Genomic DNA, 24,775 nt, shown 5'->3' on the forward strand with positions numbered 1-24,775 from the left:
AAATGTACAATGTTGAATGATTGTGCGATTAATGTGAATGCAATAGTCTGCATACATCCGCCTTTCATAAAAATTCTGTCAATCGTTTGTGCTGTAAAAAATTATCAAACGATCGACACCATTTTTAGCCATTTTGAACGAAAATGGGGGAGCTACTTGACCTCCGATAGACCTTTAATAGAATTGTAAATCAGAAACTGCACCATTGCGGTTCTGCTCCCCTGTAAATGTGGAGGGCTTATACAAAAATGGAATATCTACAAAAACGTTGCAGCACAAACGACTTGACACCATTTTTAACGAAAATGGGGGAGCCGGTTGACCTCCGATAGACCTATAAAAGAATTGTAAATATCTCAGAGACGACACCATTGCGGTTCTGTTCCCCTGTAGATGGAGAACTGCGTGACATCATTATGAAGAAAAAAGTATCTACAAAAACATTGCAGCACAAACGATTGACACAATTTTTAGCCATTTTGAATCAAAATGAAGGACTGGTGGACCTAAGATTGACGTATTAAAAAAATGGTAAATATCTCAAACTACAGCAGCACAAACGAAACTTATAGCACAAATGATTGACATTTTTTATATAACACTTTTATAAAACAGGTGACTTGAAGTTCCTCTCAGAGACCCCCAATTTGGCCAGCTTTCAAAATTGTCTGATATGCATGTGTGATACATCATTGGAAAACTTAAAATCTCAATTTTCCGGGGGAAGAAAAAATTTGAACAGGAGGGTATTTAAAAAAAAAAAAAAAAAAAATGATACAGCGAAACCCTATCTGGAGGTGAGAGCATGAAAGAGCAGAATTAAAGACACCATGACTATCGAGATATTATCACGTACTTACCTTGTTTCGATCCAAAAACTCCATGTAGCATGCATCACTGAGTGGCAAGACAGCTGTGAATGGCCACAGCTGGATATTTGGGGGATTTTATGGGTGAAACACGGTAATATAACAAGGGTCGCGATGCAGAAATTGCAGACATCAAGGAGTAGTCGAGATTTTCATATAGTTACCCTTTTAAACTTTTCCCCCCAATTTTTCTGTTTGGATCGATTATTTAACATCGGAGAATATGCAACAGTAACCAAAACAAAACAAAAAAAACATTAATTTACAGACACCATTTTTTTCATTGTGATGTAATTTGTTTAAAAGTTTAAGTCTTTTTTTTTTTTTTTTTTTTTTTTTTTTTAATGAAATATTAGACATCAATGACTAAGCTTAATAGGACATACATTTTAAATAATAAATATAATTACCTACGTTTTATGGCTGGATTGAAACAAAAGCGGTTGCGCGACGTCTGTAAACGGGGGGTTTCAGGGTAAAACGGACAAATTAAAAATCGTTCGGGGGCTTAATGCACCATGAATCTGCTATGGCAGCATATAGAAATATTGTTCTATCAAACACAACAGTTCTTTTGGCTTGAAATACAGCAGTTTATTTTAAAGAGGGGTGCAAGAGCAGAAACTGCTTTTTTAGTCTTGTCTGTTTTCCGCCATAAATTTGCGTCTGATTGGGGACAGGGTGGAGGGGGGCAACTTCACGGAGGTCAACCTGTTGAATCGGAAAACGAGGCGTTGCCATAGCAAAAGGGAAGACGCAAACTCGAGCGCAAACTCGAAGTGAAATGCTGCTATCCTCTCGATATGTGGTTTCTATTTTATTTGTATCATATGCATGCGATTAGTAAAATGACGAAAGCTACCCTGTCATATTTTAAAGACTAAATCAGCAAATCTCGCGAGAAGAATCGTTGAACTGCACAACCTTCTGCGCTACTTTCACGGAAACGCGGAAGTCTCTAAATTTCCATCACACACGTCACATGACGCCACTGGCATGGAAGAATGTACCCCCGCTGCTTGAGTTAAAATTAGTGTAAAAAGCATTTTAAGACGTCACGTTTCTACTGTCGTCGTCGTACCGTGGTAAGAACGCTTTTTAAACCTGTCAACCGCGGGTAAGGCTCATTCGCTCCCCGCTACGTTAGCTAAGGTGCGCTAACTAGCGAGCATTCTGTCAGGAGAAGAATTGCGCGGCCGCTCAATTTGCTCTTGTCAAATACTTGTGTCAAACAATGTTATCAAACAGCTGTTAATTTACAGTTTCCGATTCGCGCTGCTTGTAGTTGGGCCCTCCCTGTCATCCGGAGGGGCGGTGCTTCATCTTCCAGAGCTGAGCCTCGGACACTGTCCCGTTTATCTGACTTCTGTTGCTGTAGCCAGCCATGGAGAGCTTGGAAGACACATCAAAGCTCCAGTCGCGGCTGTCGTCCTTGTCATTCTCGTCCTTTCCTGGTATAACTTCCAAACATTGTGACAGCGCCCCATCGGACAGGTAAGACGCTCCCCCGGAACTTTTTTTTTTTTTATTACTTACAGTAAAATGTCAACACATTTTGTATCGGATTTCGTGTTACACTTGACTCACTCACTGATATCGACTGTGATAGACGTCAAATTCATATGAACTAGGATGTGCGGCAGTGATGGACACGTGTCGATAGATATTTCATCCATTTGACTGGTAGGACTGGCAGCCAATTTATGAATATGACGTCCATCTCTGTCAACGGCAAGCAATGTGTTAAAATCAAGGGCGTAGGTTTGCATAGGGACGTTAGGGACATAACATTATCAACCTTTCAGGATCTGCAAATTGTCTCCACCAACTTTCAGGCAACCTTATTTGTATTGTATAATGAGTTCAGTTATGTAGGTAATTAAGATTGTCTTTTTTATGTTTCAACGATAGAATTGACCCTACTATTATTAAGTGATATATTTACATTATTTTCAGACTTACATTTATTACCCCTTTTCACTTGCTGAATCTGCCGGACCGTTATTATTTTATTTAACCTCATATGCACGTTTGATTGGCTGATGACATGCCCCCCCACACACACACGCACACCAACACAGCCCCGACAAAAATACTTCATGTCGACAACATGCCGCCTCCTCCGACCCCTTTGGAAGAGGAGGGATATTCGTTTTTTTTCGGCCAGCAGCAGCTAACCGGATAGCAGACCGACGTTCAAAAGATGTTGGATCAACATTCCGCTGTCGATTTTATATTGTTGAATCAATGTCAATTTTGCACCCTCAATGTTTTTTCAACGTTGAAATCCTTACAAAATCTAAACGTTATTTCGATAATTGATAATATTGGAACAACGCTGAATCAATGTTACGTTTTCAACCAAAACGCCCGCTCATCCATAATTCAATGACTTTTCAATCATATATCCCGTTCAATCATAAATCAACTATTTGTCAACATTAGTTCATCAACTATAAAACAATGTTAACCCAACCATCGCCTGACATACCATACAACAGGGTTCACTAAATGCGGACCTCGGAGCCACTTTTCCTGTCGTGTTTTCCATGTCTCCCTCCTCCAACACTCCTGAATCAAATAATCAGGATCATTCTCAGGCTTCTGGAGGGGTTGCTGATAACATAATCATTTGATTCAGGTGTGTTAGGGGAGAGAGACGTAGAAAACAGGACAGGATTGATGGATTTGAGGTCCAGATTTAGTGAACCCTGCCATAGAACAACGTTGTTTCAACGTCACTTGACGTCGAAAATTCCGATGTCAACCATACTGATGATTTTGATGGAAAATCAATGTTTATTCGATGTTGGTCTGCTATCTGGGTACTGTAAGGAATGTAAAAGACGTCAGTGTTGTGGACATGGGAAACACATCACTAATTTTGCTACCGAAAGTCCGACCTGCATCAGAGTTAGCATAACATTAAACTGTGTGAACACTGTAACCTGCAAAACTCAAGTGGGAAGCTGCTTAAAGAGAAATGTCCTGCATGTGTTTTCTGCTGTTAACGTTATGAGTTTTTCTCTTTTATATTTCTGAATTAGTTTAGACAGACAATGTTGAGTGGTCTAAAGGCAAATGTTTATTTTTTTGCATTCCTGGACAGTTAAGAGATTATTAATAGGTTTGTATTTATTGTGTATTTTGAATTTGCTCATAAAATACAGAAATTTATTCTGGAAGTTTTCAAAAATGTTTCTCCAGTAGTTTTTGAAAACAAAGGTTTGAATCAAGCGGTGTATCACCTGAACCAGAAAGTTTTAAGTCAAAACAGATTGATTTTGCATTGATCATTTTGCCTATCAATTAATTAGGTTCATATTCATGAGAAATGTAGCCCTGACCCCCATTCACCCAATCTGTTTAAGTTTAATAATGTCCCTTCCTAAGCAAAAAGTGTACATGCAGTTTATGCTGTTATATCATCCCTACCAATGTTGAAACCAAACCTACGCCCTTGGTTAAAATGGTCCAATTTTATTTATTGTGATCAATCAAAATAAGACATTTTCACTGTCACTTATTTTTACTTTTTTGTCTTTATTTTTTTACATGCACGAATCGAACCTGCAACCTGAGTGAATGAGTTTGCGTCTGCGTTTTCTAATGAATATTTTTGATGAAAGAAATATGAATAAAAAATCATTGTCATTGTCTTGCTGAAAGACCCAGTGACGACCCATCTTCAGCTTTCGGGCAGAGGGCAACAGATTTTGATTTGAAATGTCCTGGTATTTCAAAGCATTCATGATGCCACGCACCCTAACAAGGTTCCCAGGGCCTTTGGAAGCGAAACAGCCCCACGGCATCACTGACCCACCCCCATACTTCACAGTGGGTATGAGGTGCTGTCTACACGCCAACAAGCTGTTTGGGAGGCATGCACGGAGAAAACCTTTCCTCACTCACAATCATAAACGCAAACGTCTGGAGTTTGTCAAGCGGTATTGGGGCTTCAACTGGGACCGTGTGCTTTGGTCTGATGAGACCAAGATTGAGCTTTTTGGCAACAAACACTCTAAGTGGGTCTGGCGTGCCACGAACGATGCGCATGCTGAAAAGCACCTCATACCCACTCTGAAGTATGGGGGTGGGTCAGTGATGCTGTGGGGCTGTTTCACTCCTTTGTTGCTCTGGCTGTGTGTTTGGGATCATTGTCAAGCTGAAAGACCCAGCCACGTCTCATCTTCAATGCCCTTGCTGATGGAAGGAGATTTTCACTCAAAATCTCTTGATACATGACCCCATTAATTTTTTCCTTTACACAGATCAGTTGTCCTGGTCCCTTTGCAGAAAAACAGCCCCAAAGCATGATGTTTCCACCCCCATGCTTCACAGCTGTTATGGTGCAATTCAGTATTCTTTTTCCTCCAAACAAGAGAACCTGTGTTTCAACCAAAAAGTTCTATTTTGGTTTCATCTGACCATAACACATTCTCCCAATCCTCTTCTGGATCATCCAAATGCTCTCTAGCGAACCGCAGACGGGCCTGGACGTGTACTTTCTTCAGCAGGGGGACACGTCTGGCAGTGCAGGATTTGAGTCCCTGGCGGCGCATTGTGTTACTGATAGTAGCCTTTGTTACTGTGGTTCCAGCTCTCTGTAGGTCATTCACTAGGTCACCCCGTGTGGTTCTGGGATTTTTGCTCACCGTTCTTGTTATCATTTTGATGCCACGGGGTGAGGAGGGAGTTGAAAGTCCATGTTGCCCAACGACAGCCCCAAAACATCACTGCTCTAGAGGAGATCTGCATGAATGAATGGGCCAAAATACCAGCAACAGTGTGTGAAAAGCTTGTGAAGAGTTACATAAAAAGTTTAGCCTCCGTTATTGCCAACAAAGGGTACATAACAAAGTATTGAGATTAACTTTTGGTATAGACCAAATACTTATTTTCCACCATGATTTGCAAATAAATTCTTTAAAAATCAAACAATGTGATTTTCTGGGTTTTTTTTCCCACATTCTGTCTCTCATGGTTGAGGTTTACCCATGTTGACAATTACAGGCCTCTGTAATATTTTCAAGTGTGAGAACTTGCACAATTAGTGGTTGACTAAATACTTATTTGCCCCACTGTACGTGGAAAAGTTGGGTTCTTAGGAACGGAACTCGTTCGTTACCCAGGGACTACCTGTATTCTAGTTAATTAGACCAACAAAATTGTTTTCTGCACCATATTGCAACGTAACTCAATGAGCAACAGGTGTCTAGCCAATAATACGATACAGTTCACTTCACTTACACTGCGTAGCCAATCATAGCAGTGTTGCGCATATGTGCCCTGGCCAAACGCGCCGTGTGGGTTCACTTCCTAACAACAGTGCAGCGGAGTTAAGAGAGGCAAATTCTAACCCCTTATCATGGCAAAAGGAACGAGCAGCGATTCTACACTCATCAAGCCAAAGTAAAAAAGAAATGTGTTTCTTTTAAGATGGAATGGCTGACGGAGTATGTGCAACTAGCAGAATAAGTGGTGAAACCGAGTGAGATCGTTTCTTCTTTTTTAATTTTTTTATTTAATTAAGCCTGTCCTATATAGCTGCTTAAACGCAGAGAATAGGAATATTCAGTCCTTCTTGTCTGAACTCTTTTAATGTGGGAGTTTGATATACTCCCATTGTGGTTGTTCATTATGTTTTATTTATTAACTCACCCATGCCACCTTACCCAGGTCAAAGCAGGGCTTTTCCTATGGTTAAAGCAGGACTCTAACATAGTATACATCTCGTGAACAATGAGATTTTTGTGTTTTTCGTTTTAAGTGGGCCAAATCAATTATATTAAAACGAAACCAATAAAAATTGCTGCTATAATTTCATTCTTTAATGAGCCACGTACAGTGGTATGAAAACGTATCTGAACCTTTTGGAATTTTACATTTCTGCATAAATTCACCATCAAATGTGATCTGATCTTTGTCAAAGTCACACGGATGAAAAAATAGTGTCTGGTTTAACTAAAACCACCCAAACATTTATAGGTTTTCATTTTTTAATGAGGATAGGATACAAACAATGACAGAAGAAGGGGGGAATAAGTGAACAGTCACATTTAATATTTTGTGCCCCCTCCCTTTGGCAACAATTTTAACAGATGCTTCCTCTAGCTGCAGATCAGTCTCAGGACTTGGCCCATTCTTCTCTACAAAACTGCTGTAGTTCAGTCAGATTCCTGGGATGTCTGGCATGAATTACTGTCTTTAGGTCATACCACAGCATCTCAATGGGGTTCAAGTCTGGACTTTGACTTGGCCACTCCAGAACGTGTATTTTGTTCTTCTGAAACCATTCTGAAGTAGATTCACTTCTGTGTTTTGGATCATTGTCTTGTTGCAGCATCCATCCTCTTTTTAGCTTCCAACTGTCTGACAGACAGCCTCAGGTTTTCCAGCAAAACATCCTGATAAACATTTCAATTCATTCTTCTATTAATGATTTCAAGTTGTCCAGGACCTGAGTTAGCAAAACAGCCCCAAATCATGATGCTCCCTCCACCATGCTTCATAGTTGGGATGAGGTGTTGATGTTGGTGAACGGTTCCATTTTTCCTCCACACATGACATTGTGTGTCACTCCCAAACAATTCAACTTTGGTTTCATCAGTCCACAAAATATTTTGCCAAGACTTCTATGGAGTGTCGAAGTGCCTTTTTGCAAACATTAAACGAGCAAAAATGTTTTTTTTTTAAGACAGCAGTGGCCTTCTCCATGGAGTCCTCCCATGAACACCATTCCTGGCCATAGTTTTATATATAGATGATATGTGCACAAAGATATTGGACTGTGCGAGTGATTTCTGCAAGTCTTTAGCAGACACTCTAGGGTTCTTTTTGTACCGCTCTGATTATTTTGCGCTGAACTCCTGGCGTCATCTTTGGTGGACGCTCTGAGTATTTTGTGCTGAACTCTTGGGGTCATCTTTGGTGGACGGCCACTCCTTGGGAGAGAAGCAACAGTGCCAAACTTTCTCTATTTGTAGACAACTTCTCTGACTGTAGATTGATGAACATCTAGACTTTTAGAGATGGTTTTGTATCCTTTCACAGCTTTATACAAATCAACAATCCTTGATCGCAGGTCTTCAGACCGCTCTTTTTAGCGAGCCATGATGCACATCAGACAATGCTTATCATCAAGACATTTCTTACCAAGTGTGTGTTTTATAGTAGGTATAGAACCTTTAAAACACTCATCAGTGATTGGGCACACAACTGACTTAGATTGTTTGGTAAAAAATGGTTTCAATTGCTCTTTAAGTCTCCTGAGGCATAGGGTTCTCTTACTTATTTTTCCCCCTTCTGTCATTGCTTGCATGCTATCCTCATTAAAATATGAAAACCTATAAATGTTTGGGTGGTTTCAGTTAAAGCAGACACTGTTTTTACATCTGTGTGATTTTAACAAAGATCCGATCACATTTGATGGTGATTTTATGCAGAAATGTGAGAAATTCCAAACGGTTCAGATACTTTTTCATACCAGTGTAACTTGCTATGATTCAAGGTTTTGAACAGGCGTGATACTGGTGTGTGGCCACAACGTACACATCTGATGTTGCTCACAGTGGTCCTCAGTGTGCTCAGGGAGAAAAATTAGGGGGAACATTGGCTCCGGCCCACTTTAATCCCTGCTAAGACGCTAAATTGTTCCAATGTTTGACTTCGATCTCAATGTGCCCTGAGATTGTTTTTTGACGTCACCTCTGCGATGAAAGATTTCAGGTATTGACTGTACGAGGACGAGCATTCCTCTCCTTCAACATTGTGTTATGTGTTCATTTCAGGCTCCAAAGCACAGACCTCTCCACGAACTTGAGCCCGTCCCCAAAGCAAGCTAATATGGATGCATCTGGGCAGCGCGAAGAGGTAGCTTGACGAGTTCGTGTCGATGGAGTGTTTCTGCTATAAATGTCTTGTTTGTGTATTTTCAGGCTAATGAGGAGGTCCCTGCTGAGCAGGCCTCAGGGGATCAGGGTGAGAAGAACAACGCCGAGAGCCCTCCGCTCTCCGCTGAGAGTAAAGGTCTGTGTAATATCTCGATTGATGTTTTTGTCAGATTCAAAAAGCACTTTGTCAAGGACTGGGTGGGGAAATAGCTTCTCGGCCATTGTATTGTTCCCTTTTGTATTGCGATTTGAATGTGTATTTAGTATATGCCTGCCACTTTGTATAGTGACCTCATTTGTAAAGTAGTCAACAACCAATGGTCTCCAAGCGAGCAATATGTCTCCTGATGCACTGCGCTGACACAGAATAATCATTTTCTCTTTCTGGGGTTTGATTTTTCAGTCAGAGGGGTCATGATGTGTAAATGTCTTCTAACAGAAGTAGAATCAAGCCTCACAATAAAGATAGATTTTGTGCTTTATTCGTATTCATTTTGCCAAATGCACTCATCGTAAAACAGCACCCATTATTAAAGAAAGAAAATGAATTTCCTCCATGCTTCAAGAAGTAGTGTGCAGTCCACTTTCTATAAATCCCTATCGTTGTTTTTGGTCAACGATGACGATAATGAAAATATTTTGTAGACAAACAGTTTTTTTCATGACGGTAACAAGCTAAAAACATGTCTCGATACATGGGTGAGGAGTTTTATCGCCAGTAGGCATCCCTCTTCGAACGGATTGGATGTCTATGGTGATCAATGGCAAGCAATGAGTTTAATTTTGGGGCATTCAAGGTTTCCCCTAGGATTTTTTTTAAGCTGTGGTGGTGGTGGGCTGCATCGGAGTCGGACAGTTGGCCCCGGCGATATAGTTTTATATCATGAAAAAATCATTTTAAAAAATTAACATTTATTTTTTCGAAGTAGAAGCATGACAAAGATCTATGGTAAATGCAAAGTTTCCATCCTGCCTGCATTTGATCTTCCTGGATTAAACAAAAAAAAAACAAACATTTTAGGGCTCTTTCATGAGGGAAATCCGCAATAGGTGGTCACATTTATAGTCAATGTGAGGCACGCCTCCAGATATTCTATGATAACCTTAGGCCAAAATATCACGGTTTCATGGTATCATGCCATTGCAATTTGTTATACCCTAACAAATTACAGCTCTAGAATGTGTTACTTTGAGATTACTAGGTTTAAACAAAATAATAATAAAAACAAAACTTTTTTCCCATTGAACGGGATTTTTTATTTTTCTAAACGTATTAGCAAATTGGAACATAAGTATAATGTTATGTTAAAATAAACTAAAAAAATAACAAAATACTCTAAATATAATTAAAATAAATGCAGTGCTTTAGGTGAGCCTGGACCCACAGCCACAGCTCAACATTATTACCATCAGAACAAAAATAATTGAATCATCTTCCATAAAAGCAAGTGTGTGTAATTCGTATCATGTTTACATTATACACAAACTCCAGAGAGAAAAAAATGACATGTTTTACCACCGCTAGACACTCTAAACATGCTGCAGTTAACTCTCTTAGCTGGTGAGCAATGTTCATGACAGTGTTTACAAACCTTTAATTCTGTATCTAACCTTTAATTTTAATTCTTTAACCTTTGATTCTTTAATTCAAGCGAAATATGGGCGGCGCCATCTTGGACAATGTCTGCCTCGAACTTCCGGTTCCGAAAAAAATACATGTATTACAGTTGAAGTAAGCAGTGTTCTATCAATGTTAAAACTGCAAAATGAAAGCAGAGGAACTCACGGAATCTCTATAAATGGATTCAGCACGACGTTTATGAGACGTAGATGAGATTGTATGATTGTTCTTATCACTTTGTTGATCATTCGCGGACAAAACTATAATGACCTGTCAGCCTGTGTTGACTTGAGGTATAGATTGATACGTCGGCCACTTGAGTGACCAATATGACATTAAATTACACATTATATTATTATTTGCCGAATGCAGAAAGGCTGACACGGATTTTGTTACAAGGAGATACTACAACGTATGTACATATAATAAAAAATAGTATGTCATTCTTTTTTATTGCAGATAATGATCGCAATAAAAACATTTGGACAACATGATTCCATTTCTTTTATTTAAAACGATTGATGCATGTGCAAAACAGGTCAATAAATCACAATTTATAAAATGATTAGAAAAATATTAACGAAGGTTAAGCATACGAGGAATGTGTTATCAGACAGAGCTTAAGGGAGCCAAACTTTCAGCCGACTTTATGAGACACTAGGCGGCATTCAGACGGGCGTTCTCCCACTGTCCTCGGTAATTCCAGCTCCAATAGCATTTCTTTAAGATGCTGCGGTTAAAAAGTTCGTAGTTGGATCTAGGCGAGCTCGGCGAACCACCGTTTGTCCCAGCCTCTGCCTCTCGGTTGCCCCCGGGAGTTGAGCCGTCTCAACGTAGTCTCGATATATGTTCATCAACGTGCAAGTCAAGTCTTCCCTTGCCTAACAGCGTTTTCCAGCTGTAAACAAATGAACAAAAACTTGTAACACTTGGATTTATGCAGTGCCATCCAACACGTACCGATTAGCAACAGGCTAGCTGACGCAGCAGCAGCAGTAGTTGTCATAAATATTATTAAACTTCATAATTACAATCATCATCGTAATTATCAGTAGCAAAGGCAACAAGTCGTTTTATGCGGTTTATTTTATGTTTCGTATTTCTGGAGCACATACGACATATAAGACAGCGTCAGACACGAACAGCCGTCACCCGCAGGACAGCCTGCAGTTTGGACGTCTCCTTCCCTCCAGTATATTACGAGCACCCATGATGTGTGGTACGGAGCATTGAGGCACTGCCTTGGTTCTACATCCGCCTTCATGAAGACAAAATTCTCGTGTTCATGAATGAGGAAATCCAACTTAGTACTGGAATGCCTCGGAACTTCCCGATGGCGTTTCCATCAGCTGCCGTTAACTCAATAAAATACGATAATATTTTACTTGTGGTCACCCTCGGCCACTTCTTGATGTTGTCTTCCCATGTCGAGATGGCAGAAGGATGCGGTATTTCCAAATCGTGGTTTATCAGGGTTATTAGTGAGTGACTGTGCTACAGCGCCATTGAAGTCAATAGTAGAAAAATCGGAAGCGGAAGTGGTAGGCAGACATAAGGAAGTAAAGTGGAAGTACCACGGAAACTTTTCTATAAATGTGAAATCATATTAGAGGTGTAGCCTCCTCGGCAGCCACCCTCTTCAAACACATTTTACATGTCAGTTCCTCCTCTAAACCGCAGCCGTCTAACTTTTCTGTGGCCGAAGTATTCCCATACCAGCGATTTTGTTGTCTTCGATGGGGGGAAAAAGTTCAGGAGTTTCATCTCCAACCATCATGTATCACAGCTGACTCAATGACATTGAGCAACAATCGGGGGGGAGGGTTGAGCCTTGCATCTGCAAGCGAGAGATTTTTCCCTGCATTTTTGGGACATAAATAATAGCTGATACCTTTGGGACTGTATGACGGAAATTTTTGCGGCTTTGAAACCTTGACGTTTTCATACCATGATATACCTTGAAACCGGTAATCGGGTCATGTCTACCTCTAGATGGTTCCCATGCAGCCAGGTCCTCAGGTCTGTCTTCAGCTACACAAGATTGTAAAAAATGATCTAGGAATTGAAGACACACAAGCATCTTACAATGGCCAGTTGACCAAATATCTTACTCTGATCATTGCAAAGGATAGTTGGGTTAAGCAAGGGTAAAGCCCTCTCCATTCATCAGTCTTTGATGCCATCTTTGACATCATGCTGACCTTGTCCATATTGTGAAACGCATTCAAATGATTAGACATTAGGACTTCACTGTTTCAATCCCATGTTTTCACAGTTTACAGTAGTAGTAGTAGTAGTAGTAAATTAGTCAATTCAATTTATATTAAAACTGAAGTGTCTTTGTGGGAGTTACTTTTCTGATTGTTTTAAAGTCAGTTCCTACTGCAAACTGATATTTATAAAATTATTTTTTTCATTGAGATGAAAAGTACATATTACAGTGCCAATTCGCCATCTGTTTTTAATTTTTTGGATAAAGAATATGCCAAGTTATAAACAATTAATGTTACGTCCCACAGAAGGCTCGCTACGGGCATAACATAATAAGAGCCACATGAGTTCACAAGTGGCACAATTTATTTACAATAGTCAATACTCGCAATGATCAAGGAATACAAAATGCGAAGAAGCGTGTATTCAGGATAAGCCCAGGCCAAAACAACAAACAAAAGGAATCTGCACTTAAACTCCACCTGCTAACTAAACCCTGATCGTAAAAAGGAAATAACAAAAAGACCGCTTCTACCCTGGCTTCCTACACCAAACAAAACAGGAGAAAATGGGTTGAACAGAAATGGCAGCTTACCCCTACTGCTTCGATGCTCTCTATGTACAGTGTGAACAAAAAAACGATCCAATAACGAATAAACACAAAAGACCTCACCGAAAAAGCGGGAGTGTAACCAACTAGCTATCAAGTGCAAAAGCAAATGTATGGCGAGCAAACAGCTGGCGAGGAGGAATAATGTAAAGCGCGAATAATGTAAATGCGACCTCCCAGAGTGTTGACAGCGGCTGTTTTTTTAAATTGCCGCCCTTCCTCAAGTGGCCAATCAGCAGCGGCCACGACATCTGCCCGTCCGGCGTCAATCAGCTTACGTCACGCTGGCAGGGGAGGCAGTCAGCTGGCGGAGGCGGCAATCAGCTGACTGGAAGCGTCTCAAAATAAAACAGTTAAAAGGCCAGGGCTGTCACAATGAACCTTTTTTAACACTGTAACTTGAGTTAAAAACAAATACAATTATGATGAATAGCAATAAAAGTTCCACAATTCTTAATACTCACCTTGATTTGTGTGTTACAGACAGAGGTTGAATTTGGCCATTTCTGTCCATGTTGGGTCCCAGCCAGATTCTGTGTTTGCTTTTTTTCTTAGTTCTCCTTCCCTGGACTCTATGCGCATTCCTGATCCAGTGATCTTGATTCATGCAGGTTTTGAAAACATTATCGCAACATTAAAATCCCCCAAAAATAAATATTATAAAACCAGTCAATTAAAGCCGATGTTCTGCCATGTTTGCTGTTTTGAATGTTTCATAGCAGCGACTGCGCACGCCCAAAGTGACGGTTTCAAGCACTGACGTCATCAGAACGAGAGCATTCCCTTCATATGGTTGTAGAGAAAGGCACGCAATCGAATCGTTCCGCTTTGGAGGTCGGAATCAAAAGTTTGCGTCTTTGCCTTCCGTTTTAGCCGTCACCGTGTAAAGGCGAGGCCATTCTGCAACACAATTGGTGTCGCAGCGTCACCATATAAACGGCCGCTAAGACTAATAAGTAATTTTGTTCAAAAGAGTAAGATAAAAATCAAAAGGCTGTCCAAACCAACACTGCTTGCTTGTTTAGCCTTCAAATGTCTGTGCTGAGTGATCATCACACACTAAATGCAGCTCATAGCATTAATGTTCACGGTAGCATTAGAATTAACTTTAGCGTCGCAAGCGTCCTCTCAAACTGTGGTTGTGTTGTTTTCATTCTGTTAGCATTGGCTACGGCTTACAGTAGTCATGCTCCGTGCTTGCAGTTGCAAATAAAACCACTGGAAAACCCTCACAAAGTTGGCGTTGTAGATGTTGCAATATGTGCTCGTCTGTCAACGTTCGCTCGAAATTGTTGAATTTTTTATTTATTTTTAGACGAAAATCCTTTGAATTTTACAGACGAGAACTTTTTGAGTATTCGTCAACTAAGACAAAATGAATTCTAACCCATTTTAAAATTACTAGAATATGAGTAAGTATTTTTGTTCAAAAGACTATGACGATAATTACAAGGGCTGCCAAAAACAACACTGATCCTTATATACTGTACTGATTGGGAAGAACAGAATGAGAAAATGATAGTAAATGCAACCTTCGACAACACGGCATTTAACATTTCTTGCTCCTGCTGCAGCGGAGACGCCCCCGCTGAAACCTCCTTCAACATGGACGTCCGCCGCCCTCAAAGAGCTCAAGGCCAAGCTACGAACGGAGAAAGACAGCATGGTGACGGTGTATCGGGGAGACATCATGACGGTTCACGTGCCCACCGTGCCGGAAGCCAAGAAGGTGTGCTGGGAGTTCGCCACGGACGGCTACGACATCGGCTTCGGCATCTATTTCGACTGGACTCCCGTCACCAGCCGAGCCATCACCGTGCACATCAGCGAATCGAGTGATGATGAAGATGAAGAGGAGGACCTAGAAGGTCAGAACTTGTAAAAGCAGACGATTGAGTGGGTGCAAAATGGGCGGTGTCAAACTCATCGTAGTTATGCTTTCCTTTGGAGGGCCATCATGTCCGCCGCCTAGGGCTGACATGATGAATCAACTAATTTCAGGGGTGTCAAATAGGGGTGGCTCGCAATAAGATACAATTAGCGATACAAGGCTCCCGATAACAATGATCTCACAATATGACGATACAACAAATATTAGGAAATCATGCTAGGGCTACAAAACAACTAATAAACAGAAAAACAAGCTACTTTCATCCTTCGGCTGTGAATTGGAATGAGTTTAATTGCTATTATAATAATATATATTATATATACACACATACACATATGTCAGAAAACACTCGGGTGACTTGAAGTTCTGCTCTGAGAACCCCAATTTGGCCAAATTGCAAAATTGTCCTATATGCATGTGTGATGCATCATTGGAAAGCTTAAAATATCTATTTTCTGGGGGATGAAAAATTTTGAGCAGGAGGGAATTTTTTGACACCTTAAAAGTAGGTCAAATCAGCTGAGTGAAAAAGACGTTTTTGAGACCATTGAAATTTTAGGTTTCTCATTTAAAAAAGGTTTTCGACACCCATCCTGGTACATAATAAATAACGAACACTTCAACATTATCCGCCTTTGTCTACTCAAGCCTTTGATCATCAACATGCATGCACTAAGACATGTGGGTGGATGTACAATAATAAATGAAATTGGTGTGTGAGTAAATGTAGATTTAATGTCGCCCTGTGTTTTCTTTTGTAAATAAACATGGCTAAACTTGGAGCTGTATAGTTAATGATATTTACTCTGTACAGTTTTTGATTTGGATTGATTTTAACCTGTGCAAAGACAAAACATTTCCAGGGGAATTTTAGGGGTTAAATTCCAATACTATAATATTTTAAATTTTGCAGTGGGCTTTTAAAATATTACTTCTATTATGGTTAAAGAATGTGAATGCAAGATACTGAAAATAAAAGGTTCTTTACGCATAAAGGGAACATAGAAGTATGAGTACATAACACTATTTATATTTAGCCTTGAAGCCTAGGATCTAGGCTTTATGATTTAAGCATCTAATGTATCTAATACATCGATATCATCCCATAACAAGCAATCCAAACGGCAACAAGTGTCCAAAAGATTATGGACAGCACACTAGTCAGTTAGCATGCTGTGTCCATAATTCTCGCGTTCGACTGCAATGCATGTCTTTTTGTGCCTTTCAGGTAACTCGAGGTGAGAGCGTCATTAAAGTGCGTACGACAGGAGAAAAAAAGTCTTAAATAGGATTATTATGTGAATTACAATCATATTTTGAGACTATTCGACTATATACAACAATTTAGCAAAGCGCTGATGACGAGAAATTAGTCTTTTAATCTGCCAGTTAGCCACGTCTACCATTATAGGGCTCTAGCGTCCCCAACAGGTGGATAACGTCAGCGGAGTCACGATTTCATCTGATTTAATATGCAGCCCATTGAGGGGGAATTATTCAGAACGAGGAAAACGCGACGAAGAGAGCCGCAAAATGTCATTGTTTCAGTCCCTCTACTCCAATATTTTTACAGGATATTCTTTTTATCCAAGTATTTTTCCCCAATAGCTAAATAAATGGCTTGAGAAAGGACCCGTCAGCCCGTTGAGGGGGAATTATTCAGAACGAGGAAAACGCGACTAAGAGAGCTGCAAAATGTCATTGTTTCAGTCTCTCTACTTCAATATTTTTACAAGATATATTCTTTTTATTCAAGTATTTTTCCCCAATTGCTAAATAAATGGAATGGTCATGACAAATAACAGTCTTGTGCTAAATGGAATATGAAATAATAAAAATGCATTTATTCAGGACGACATGGCAAAATTACTCCATAATGGTCAAAACTGTCGACTTCACCTTTACTGTCGCACCTCCCGAATGATATTTTATGACACATAAATCTGGCTTATGTCATTTCCTTTCCCCTGCTTCGGAGAATGTAAACAAAGCAAGAGGCATGACAGCTAGCTGACACGCTAACCCGAACCAAGTGATGTTTCAAAGTCTTCGAAGCGGAAAATCACACATAACTTGCCCGGATTATTTCACATGACGACTAGGTTGTCGATTGTCTTTGCCGATCGGCAAACCACCCGGCGGAGAGCAATTTACAGCTCGTTCCCAGGAGGAGGGCGGCTGCATTTGTTGTGCAGCTAATGTGTATGAAGAGAGCTTTTTACATGCCTATCAGTGATCAAACGTAAGTAGTCCTTTATTTAAAGAAAGTTTGTAGTGTTTACTTTGTAATCAGTGTATTCGCGGCTATTAACAGAAAGTTGTAATTTCTGATCGGGTGGAAAATTCGACAGAACACCGGCCACCCCAAGAGGGCAAAAGCCGAGAATAGTGCTTGCCCGGCGGGGGGATGTGCAGTCGTCAGCCGAGGGGACAAGGAGCATGTCAGCCACTAAATGCAAGCCACCTCCATATTAAAATGATCCCAGTATTTGACGTAATACAAAACACGATGTTTACTCACTTCCTCGTAAGTCCCATGGTCCCACAGTAGTAGGGCTTGTTTTGGCCAATATCCACTGGTGAATGGGAACCTTTTGAAACTCCAAAAAGACGCACACGCCTCTCCCTCGTACAGCAAGATTTTTCTGCAGCCATTTGGCTAGCATGATGCGAAAAATGAACGTATTAATCCGCAAAATCAGCTGAATCCTTAGTCCTTCTCATACAACAGTACGGCTGTATAGTGAAGAGGACTCCTTCCTCCGTACACGTCACTGCGCCCTCTTTCTCAACTTGAAACTGTTGCCGGAAGTCACTCATTTTCATGGCGCGGGATTCAAAAAAACTAAATTAATATAGTGATCGCTTCCACACACCTCCAAGCGGTCCATTTCATTCTGGAGCATAAAATACCGCGTGTGTTATGAAATAAACATGCTTTTTCGTGTCACAGGCACTTTAAAGACACCATGATTTTAACGAGATATTTTTGTTTACTTACTTTGTTTTGATCAAAAAACTCCATGTAGCCTGTATCACTGAGTGTCAAGACACAGCTGTGAAGGGCCACAGCCGGAATTAGTGGGGATTTTATTGGTGAACCACGGTAATATAACAAGGGTCGCGATGCACAAGTCACAGACAACCAGGAGTAGTGGAGATTTTCTTTTTCTAATATTTACTTTTAAACATTTTTTTTTTCAATTTTTTTTCATTGTTATGTAATTTGTTTAAAAGTTTAAAATGTGCAAGTGAATATTTTAATGTTTTTTTTTTTTAAATTAAATATTAGAAATCAATTAATGATGCTAAGTTAAAAATGATAGACATTTCGAATAATAAATATAATTACTGACCTGCTTTTTATGGCTGGGTTGAAACAAAAGCGGTTGCACGATGTCTGTAAACGAGAGTCTCCAGGATAAAACGGGCAAATTAAAAATAGTCCGGGGGCATAATGCGCCGTGAAAGTGCTATGGCAGCATATAGACATATTGTTCTATCAAACACGACACTTCTATTGTTTTAAAAAACAGCAGTTTATTTGAAAGAGGGGTGCAAGGGCAGAAACTGCTTTTCAGCCTTGTCTTTGTTTTCTGCCATATAAATATATATATATATATATTTTTTTTTTTTATATACAGTGGGGAGAATAAGTATTTGATACACTCACTATGGGAAAACGCATTGGCAGTGTATCAAATACTTCTTCTCCCCACTGTATATATATTTCAACTTTTATTATCTGTAAAGAAAATTTAAAAAAAAAAAAAAAAAAAACTATCAAGCAACTTTATTTTAGGTCAGTTATTACTTTCACGGGAACAAAAAATGATTTGGCAGGCCCAATATGGCCCCTCAGACCTTGAGTTTTTGTGATATTAAAGCAATGAAAGTTATACAGGTCTACATCACATTCACTGTAAAAATTTGTTTGGTCTCATCTTCTTTTGATTTGTTCCGCATGTCACGTTGTGGTTTATATGATTTCCATGGCAGGCCCGGTCACCAATGGAGACGTGGAGAAAGGCTCCAAAGCGAAAACCAACTCAAACCTGGCGGAGCTCATCCCGGTATACCGCCAGGACAGCCATTTGAGCGTCTACGGCGGCAGCCACGACTTCCCGGGCGACGGCACTTACCTCTTCAAATTTGACAACTCCTACTCTCTTTGGCGAAACAAAACGCTTTACTACAGAGTTTATTACAGTGCCTAAAAAAAACAAAAACAGCGATTCTTTCCGAATGTACCGTTTAAAAGAAGTAAATGACTCTTATGACGAATGCTGAAGCTATTTTAAATGATCTAAAATTGATTATAAAGAGGTTACGTATACTATACTATTTTTTACCACTCAGCTTTCGTTGCCAAATGCAAAATTCGAAGAAGCCTTTCATTCGCATCCGTGCCGTTAAAATCTAATCTTAACCTCCTGAGACCCAAGCTTTTTTTGTTTGTTTGTTTGTTTTTGCAGTGCATTTTCCATTTCTCTTTGCTATTTAAGGCTCCTAAGCTTCATAATAAAACTTTAGTGTTTTTTTGTGTATGAAGCCATTTTTTGTGATAAAAGATCGAGCACATTGGGTTTATTATAATATAAAATATATATTTGCTGCTTGGAACCACAATGGTCAACACACAAGATTTTAGCTTCAAACAATAAGTGGTTTTCCTAAAAATCAAAAGCTAACACAAAATATTTAATGTTTAATCAATCTGTTAGCTAATTAGCTAGTGGATATGGTCCAAAACTTTTTTTTAAACTTGTAACCATTTCTTAATCTTTCCTACTTTATTTGATTACACAAATAATCAAATTTGACTCTTGAAAGACGAGTTGAAAAGAACCAGTGGTTTTTGGCAGCCCTTTTAATTTTCGTCTTGGTCTTAGTTTTTGGATGACAATGCTTATTAGTCTTAGTTATATTTTAGTCATCTCAAAATGTGTTTGTCTTAATCTAGTTTAGTCGATGGTTACTAAAAATGTTTTTGTCTGTAAAATGAAAAAAAATTAATCATACCCACCAGGACGCCACAAACTGTATGTAATAAAAAAAAAAGTCTGAGAGTTTGAAAGGACGCTCGCCGTTAGCAATAGCCTGCTGCTAACGAGAACATGAATGCTATGCTAACGCTACGAGTTACATTTAGTGTGTGATGATCACTCAGTACAAAGAGTTAAGGAGGACGCTCGCCATTAGCAGTAGCCTGATGCTAACGTGACTGCTATGCTAACGCTACGAGTTACATTTAGTGTGTGATGATCACTCAGCACAGACCTTTAAAGACTAAAGCAACATTGCATATTCTCTCTTCTTGCCAAGAAAACAAGACAAATCTTAGTGTGTGTATCTCAAAACAGGCAATGGGAAGACTGGAGAGGACACGGATGGCTGAATTGGGGGGGGGGGGGCGCAGCACATCACATGAGTGACACAACCTGACACACATTGTGAACGTGTGACAAAAACTATGGCGAATTTTCGTCTCATCAGACGAAAACTGGCATTCATGTCGTTATGTTTTAGTCTTCCCAAGACACGTTTTTAGCTCGTTATCGTCATGAAAAAAATGTTCGTTGATGAAATATTTTCGTTATAGTCATCGTTGACGAAAACACTGGAAATAACTATGAATCAAATGATTCCAGATTTAGCGAACTACTTCACCCAATCAAGATTGTTCAATAACCCCAAAATCCTTGAATGAAGATTTATGAGTATTTTACTTTGCAAATTTTAATAAGTAGAGTCAATTGTTTTATGCCGCATCAAGCTAAAGATGTTATTTAACATAAATATACTACTTTCGTTCGGAAAACCTGGATGTAAAGGTCCAAGGTTTTTTTTTGCTGAGCTACTGGAGAAGCCTTAAATCTGAAGTTCAGAATTTTTTACATTATGCTTAGGGCGCTTTCACACTAGCACTCTTTGGTCCGTTTTAAAAAGACCATAGTTCTTTGTCCGCTGCGTTTTGTAAATGTGAACGCGCTTCTGAACTCTAGTTCTGACCAAACAGACGAACTCTAGTTCGCTCAAAAATCGTGGGTCTCGGTCCGCTTTAAGTGCACCCTGCTTCGCTTGTGAATGCAATCGGAGCAGGGTGTGCTTTTGCTACTTTATGTGTCTTGTCACAGCCTGGAGCTGTGACGCTCGAGGCCATGACGCTACATGCAAGGCATCATTGGAAGCAGAAGTGCAACGCACACGCTATTCAAAATCAACAATGGAACGATGACAGACGTTTAAACATGACAAAATGTTGTTGCGCTGCTCAAAGCAGTTGCATTTGAATCGGGTTATATTGCGGTGGTTGTGTTTTGCATGCTGTTGCTGAACGTACCGTGTGAGAGTGAGCGTGGCAGAGGAGGCTCTCGGGGCAGCAGTTTCATGAAACTCGCTCTCCTGGAAGTGTCGACAATTTGACAGTCCAAAAATTCACAAAAGTGAGAGCGAATGCGCGCCTGTGTACCACGTGGTTGCTTTTCGTGGTTTAATTTTCCCCGATGCATTTTTCTATAGACTCCAATTCACTCGGCATAGAGTCAAGAGGGAGCGACCCCGCCACTGGTTATAGGCGACCTAATTTATGCTACATTACGTACAGCGTCACACCGTGGTGCTGCAACGCTGCACGCTCCCTCCCATCCAAGGAGGAAGGTATTTCCTCTTCTATTTGTCTAATCAACGGGTGTGCCTTTGGTCCACGTGATGGTACTTGGAAAGTTCCTTTGGCGCAGTGTGAATGCTGAACCTTTTCAACAGGTCATTTGCAAGTGTAGTTGCTCTCCAACTGGACCTTGGTCCTCTTAGTGTAATGTGAAAGCACCCTTAATCTTTGAGTTATTCGATTTCAACAAATTACGTGCAGTTATTTGTTAGTTTCAGGACTCTGGAGTGGCTAAGCTAGCGCGAGTCAACGGTCCCGTCTTAGCATGTTAATTAAAAATACAACATATGTATGCATAAGAATCACTTATGACCAGAGGTGGGTAGTAACGTGTTACATGTACTCCGTTACATTTACTTGAGTAACTTTTTGAGAAAAATGTACTTCTAAAAGTTTTGCTAAGCCATAATTTTTACTTGAGTAGGTTTGTGAGGAAAAAACGCTACTCTTACTCCTCTACTTTGGGCTACGCGAGAGTTACATTTTTCCTCTTTATTTTACGTATTTAAATATTAGATTTATTATTATTTATGCTAGTGATGCTGCTGCCAAGAGTAGCGCTACTAATTTCATCAATGAGATGTCGCAACAATAATCACATGACTGCATTCCACCAATCAGATGCAAGCTTGCCGTTCCATGATCACGCGACTTTAAAGCACTGTAACAAAAGAAGTAGTTGACATAGAGCGCTGCCCTCAACATGAATCGAAAACGCAGATTTACAACTCTCTCCCAGTTTTTATTTGGCACCGATTGACCACGGAAAACCGGAGATATGATCCTTTTAATTTCATAATAGTCTCAATGAAGGAACTGCATGTTCATTATTCAAACTAGGAAGTATTTTTCTCCACTAGAGGGAAGGGCACTCATACTCTTTGGATGAATAATGCTTCATTACTGTTTTTTTTTTTTTTTTTTTTTTTTTCTGATGATTTTTTTCCTTTGGTCTAATGTAGCACGTACAGTATCATTATAACAACAGTTTATATATAAAGTTTGCGCTTATAGAAAAAAAATAAGCAGTTACTCAAAATATGACTCATTACTTGAGCATTCTTTTCACTGGATACTTTTTTACGTGTACTTGAGTACATTTTTGGATGACTTTTACTCGAGTAACACTCAGTAACGCTACTCTTATTTGAGCAAAATTTTTGGCTGCTCTACCCACCTCTGCTGATGACCCATGCAATCAACATTGTGATGTTTTTAAGTTATTGAAATTGACCAATGCAAAGTGTAGTATGACAGCAATATTTGTAATCCAGCAGCTCTGCAGGGGACAGGCTGCTGAGTGATATTTTTCCACCGGTGTGTTTATGTCATAGCCAGCAGCAAGTAACCTTAGTTTATCTTGTTTCTTGTTCTTCATAGGGAATTTGCAGAAACTTTCATTTGCCCACGTCTTCTGTTATCACAGCGTCTAAATGCACATTTCACCATGTTACCGTTCTTCAGTCGAGACTAAATAGACTGATGCTGCATTCGAGGAAGGTGGAAAGTCGGGAGTTTTCCAACCTCCGACCAGGAAAAATATCATTGGAACACCACTCCAACTGGGAGGCCCTGGTCGGGGAAAAAAAAAGTACCCCGACTTCACAAGTTGCTTCAATCTGACGTCACTCGACAAAATGGCGCTGCCTGTCAAAATGCAGACCGTCAGTAGTAAAACTAAAGAAGGCAGTTTACAGAGTGTGCTATTTACCTTAGTCGTCGTTTTTCGACTATTTGATCGCTTATGAGAAGGCAGCTTTGCTGGAGGTCAAAATATCTTTTGATGGCCAAAATAAAAACCAACTTGTCGTGATCAGCCATCTTGCTGTTAACAAACGCACCGAATGCTTTAATGTTGCAACTGGTACTGTGGGATAAGTCCAACTTCCCGCCTTCCTTGAATGCAGCATGAGCACAAGTGGCCGAAGCACTCCTCTTGATTGTGGTCGCAAAAAATATTCCTGCAGAATAAAACGAAATACGGCACTTTGGTGTGAAATTGTTTTAGCCGCATGGATATTTGGAACAATGATCTGCATTTTCACTTTATTTGACTATGTTAGATCTGTTAATATTGTTTTTTAATCGACATGCTAAGATGGGACCATTGACTCGCGCTAGCTTAGCCAATCCAGAGCCCGGAAGCTAACAAATAACTGACAAAACTCCATGGAATTTGTTGCAATCAACTCCACCAATTAATTGAATCCCCATTAACTCGAAGATTAAGCCTGATGTAAAACAATTCTGAACTTCTGCTTTAAGCAAATTTTTACACCATTTTGTCAGCCATTTAAATAGGTGTAAAGTAGTGTAGACTGTGCTGACAACGTCCCTGAATGTGCCATAGTGGTCAAAGGTATATAAAAAAAATATGATGTTAAATGGTATTCATAGACTGAAATATTAATGTCCTCAAATGAGTATGCAGGGTCTCAGGAGGTTAAATGTCATAACTGTGATATCTGATAAGTATAGCGGTTATCAGGGAAGACAAGTGCTCGAAACGTGTATTATTTGCTGTTACTTGTAGTTGTTTCTTTCAGTTTAAGAAATGTTATCAAGTCTTGTGTGTCAGTAGGGGACATAAATCGAGAATGTACTAAAGCAAGCGATGGCAGATAGCCAGAGTGCGGTTTTATGACACAGTTTGAGTCGCTCGTTATCACATAAAGCTCTTATTATGTAATAGTGATTCAATATTTGCATTTGCCCGGTCCCTGCCTTTAATTTGCCGTAGTAATGTTTCATCTTATATGTAGTTTTGTGCACATGTCTATATGTGAGTGAAGGTCACAGTGTTTGTTCGATATTTGTAATCTGTTCAATTCACGTGCTTTAAAGCTTCTTATTGTTTGTGTGTTCTGTATATAAGTTCTGATGATCCTGAAAATTTATATTCCACAATAAAGAGAATATTGTCTATTTGGCTGCGTGATCGTGGCAAGTAAAGGTGTGACAATATATCAAAAAGGTGATAAATCATGATACTTTGTCGCCCAAAAGCAAGG

The 24,775-nt window shown here is 39.8% G+C and overlaps 1 protein-coding gene across 2 annotated transcripts; it reads left to right on the forward strand.

Annotated features, from left to right (window-relative positions):
• Positions 1–1,798: 1,798 nt before the first annotated feature.
• Positions 1,799–24,775, forward strand: tmed8 (transmembrane p24 trafficking protein 8). 2 transcript variants are annotated; one of them, XM_057860159.1, is made up of 6 exons: positions 1,799–1,954; positions 2,155–2,363; positions 8,660–8,741; positions 8,807–8,897; positions 14,778–15,071; positions 19,094–24,774. In XM_057860159.1, exons 2-6 carry the CDS (start codon positions 2,254–2,256, stop codon positions 19,309–19,311), a joined length of 795 nt encoding a protein of 264 aa, XP_057716142.1. In that variant the 5' UTR covers positions 1,799–1,954; positions 2,155–2,253; the 3' UTR covers positions 19,312–24,774. The 2 variants fall into 2 exon arrangements, with proteins under 2 accessions (XP_057716142.1, XP_057716143.1); XM_057860160.1 differs by having other exon boundaries at positions 1,821–1,954; positions 2,248–2,363; positions 19,094–24,775.

Source organism: Corythoichthys intestinalis, chromosome 15, assembly GCF_030265065.1.
Source record: "Corythoichthys intestinalis isolate RoL2023-P3 chromosome 15, ASM3026506v1, whole genome shotgun sequence".
NCBI lineage: Eukaryota > Metazoa > Chordata > Actinopteri > Syngnathiformes > Syngnathidae > Corythoichthys > Corythoichthys intestinalis.

Bases quoted from the DNA above. Each gene is read 5' to 3' on its own strand.
- tmed8 (XM_057860159.1), top strand. From the start codon at position 2,254: ATGGAGAGCTTGGAAGACACATCAAAGCTCCAGTCGCGGCTGTCGTCC. The intron at 2,364-8,659 runs GTAAGACGCTCC...TGTTCATTTCAG, and splicing joins GACAGCGCCCCATCGGACAG to GCTCCAAAGCACAGACCTCT. The intron at 8,898-14,777 runs GTCTGTGTAATA...CTCCTGCTGCAG, and splicing joins GCTCTCCGCTGAGAGTAAAG to CGGAGACGCCCCCGCTGAAA.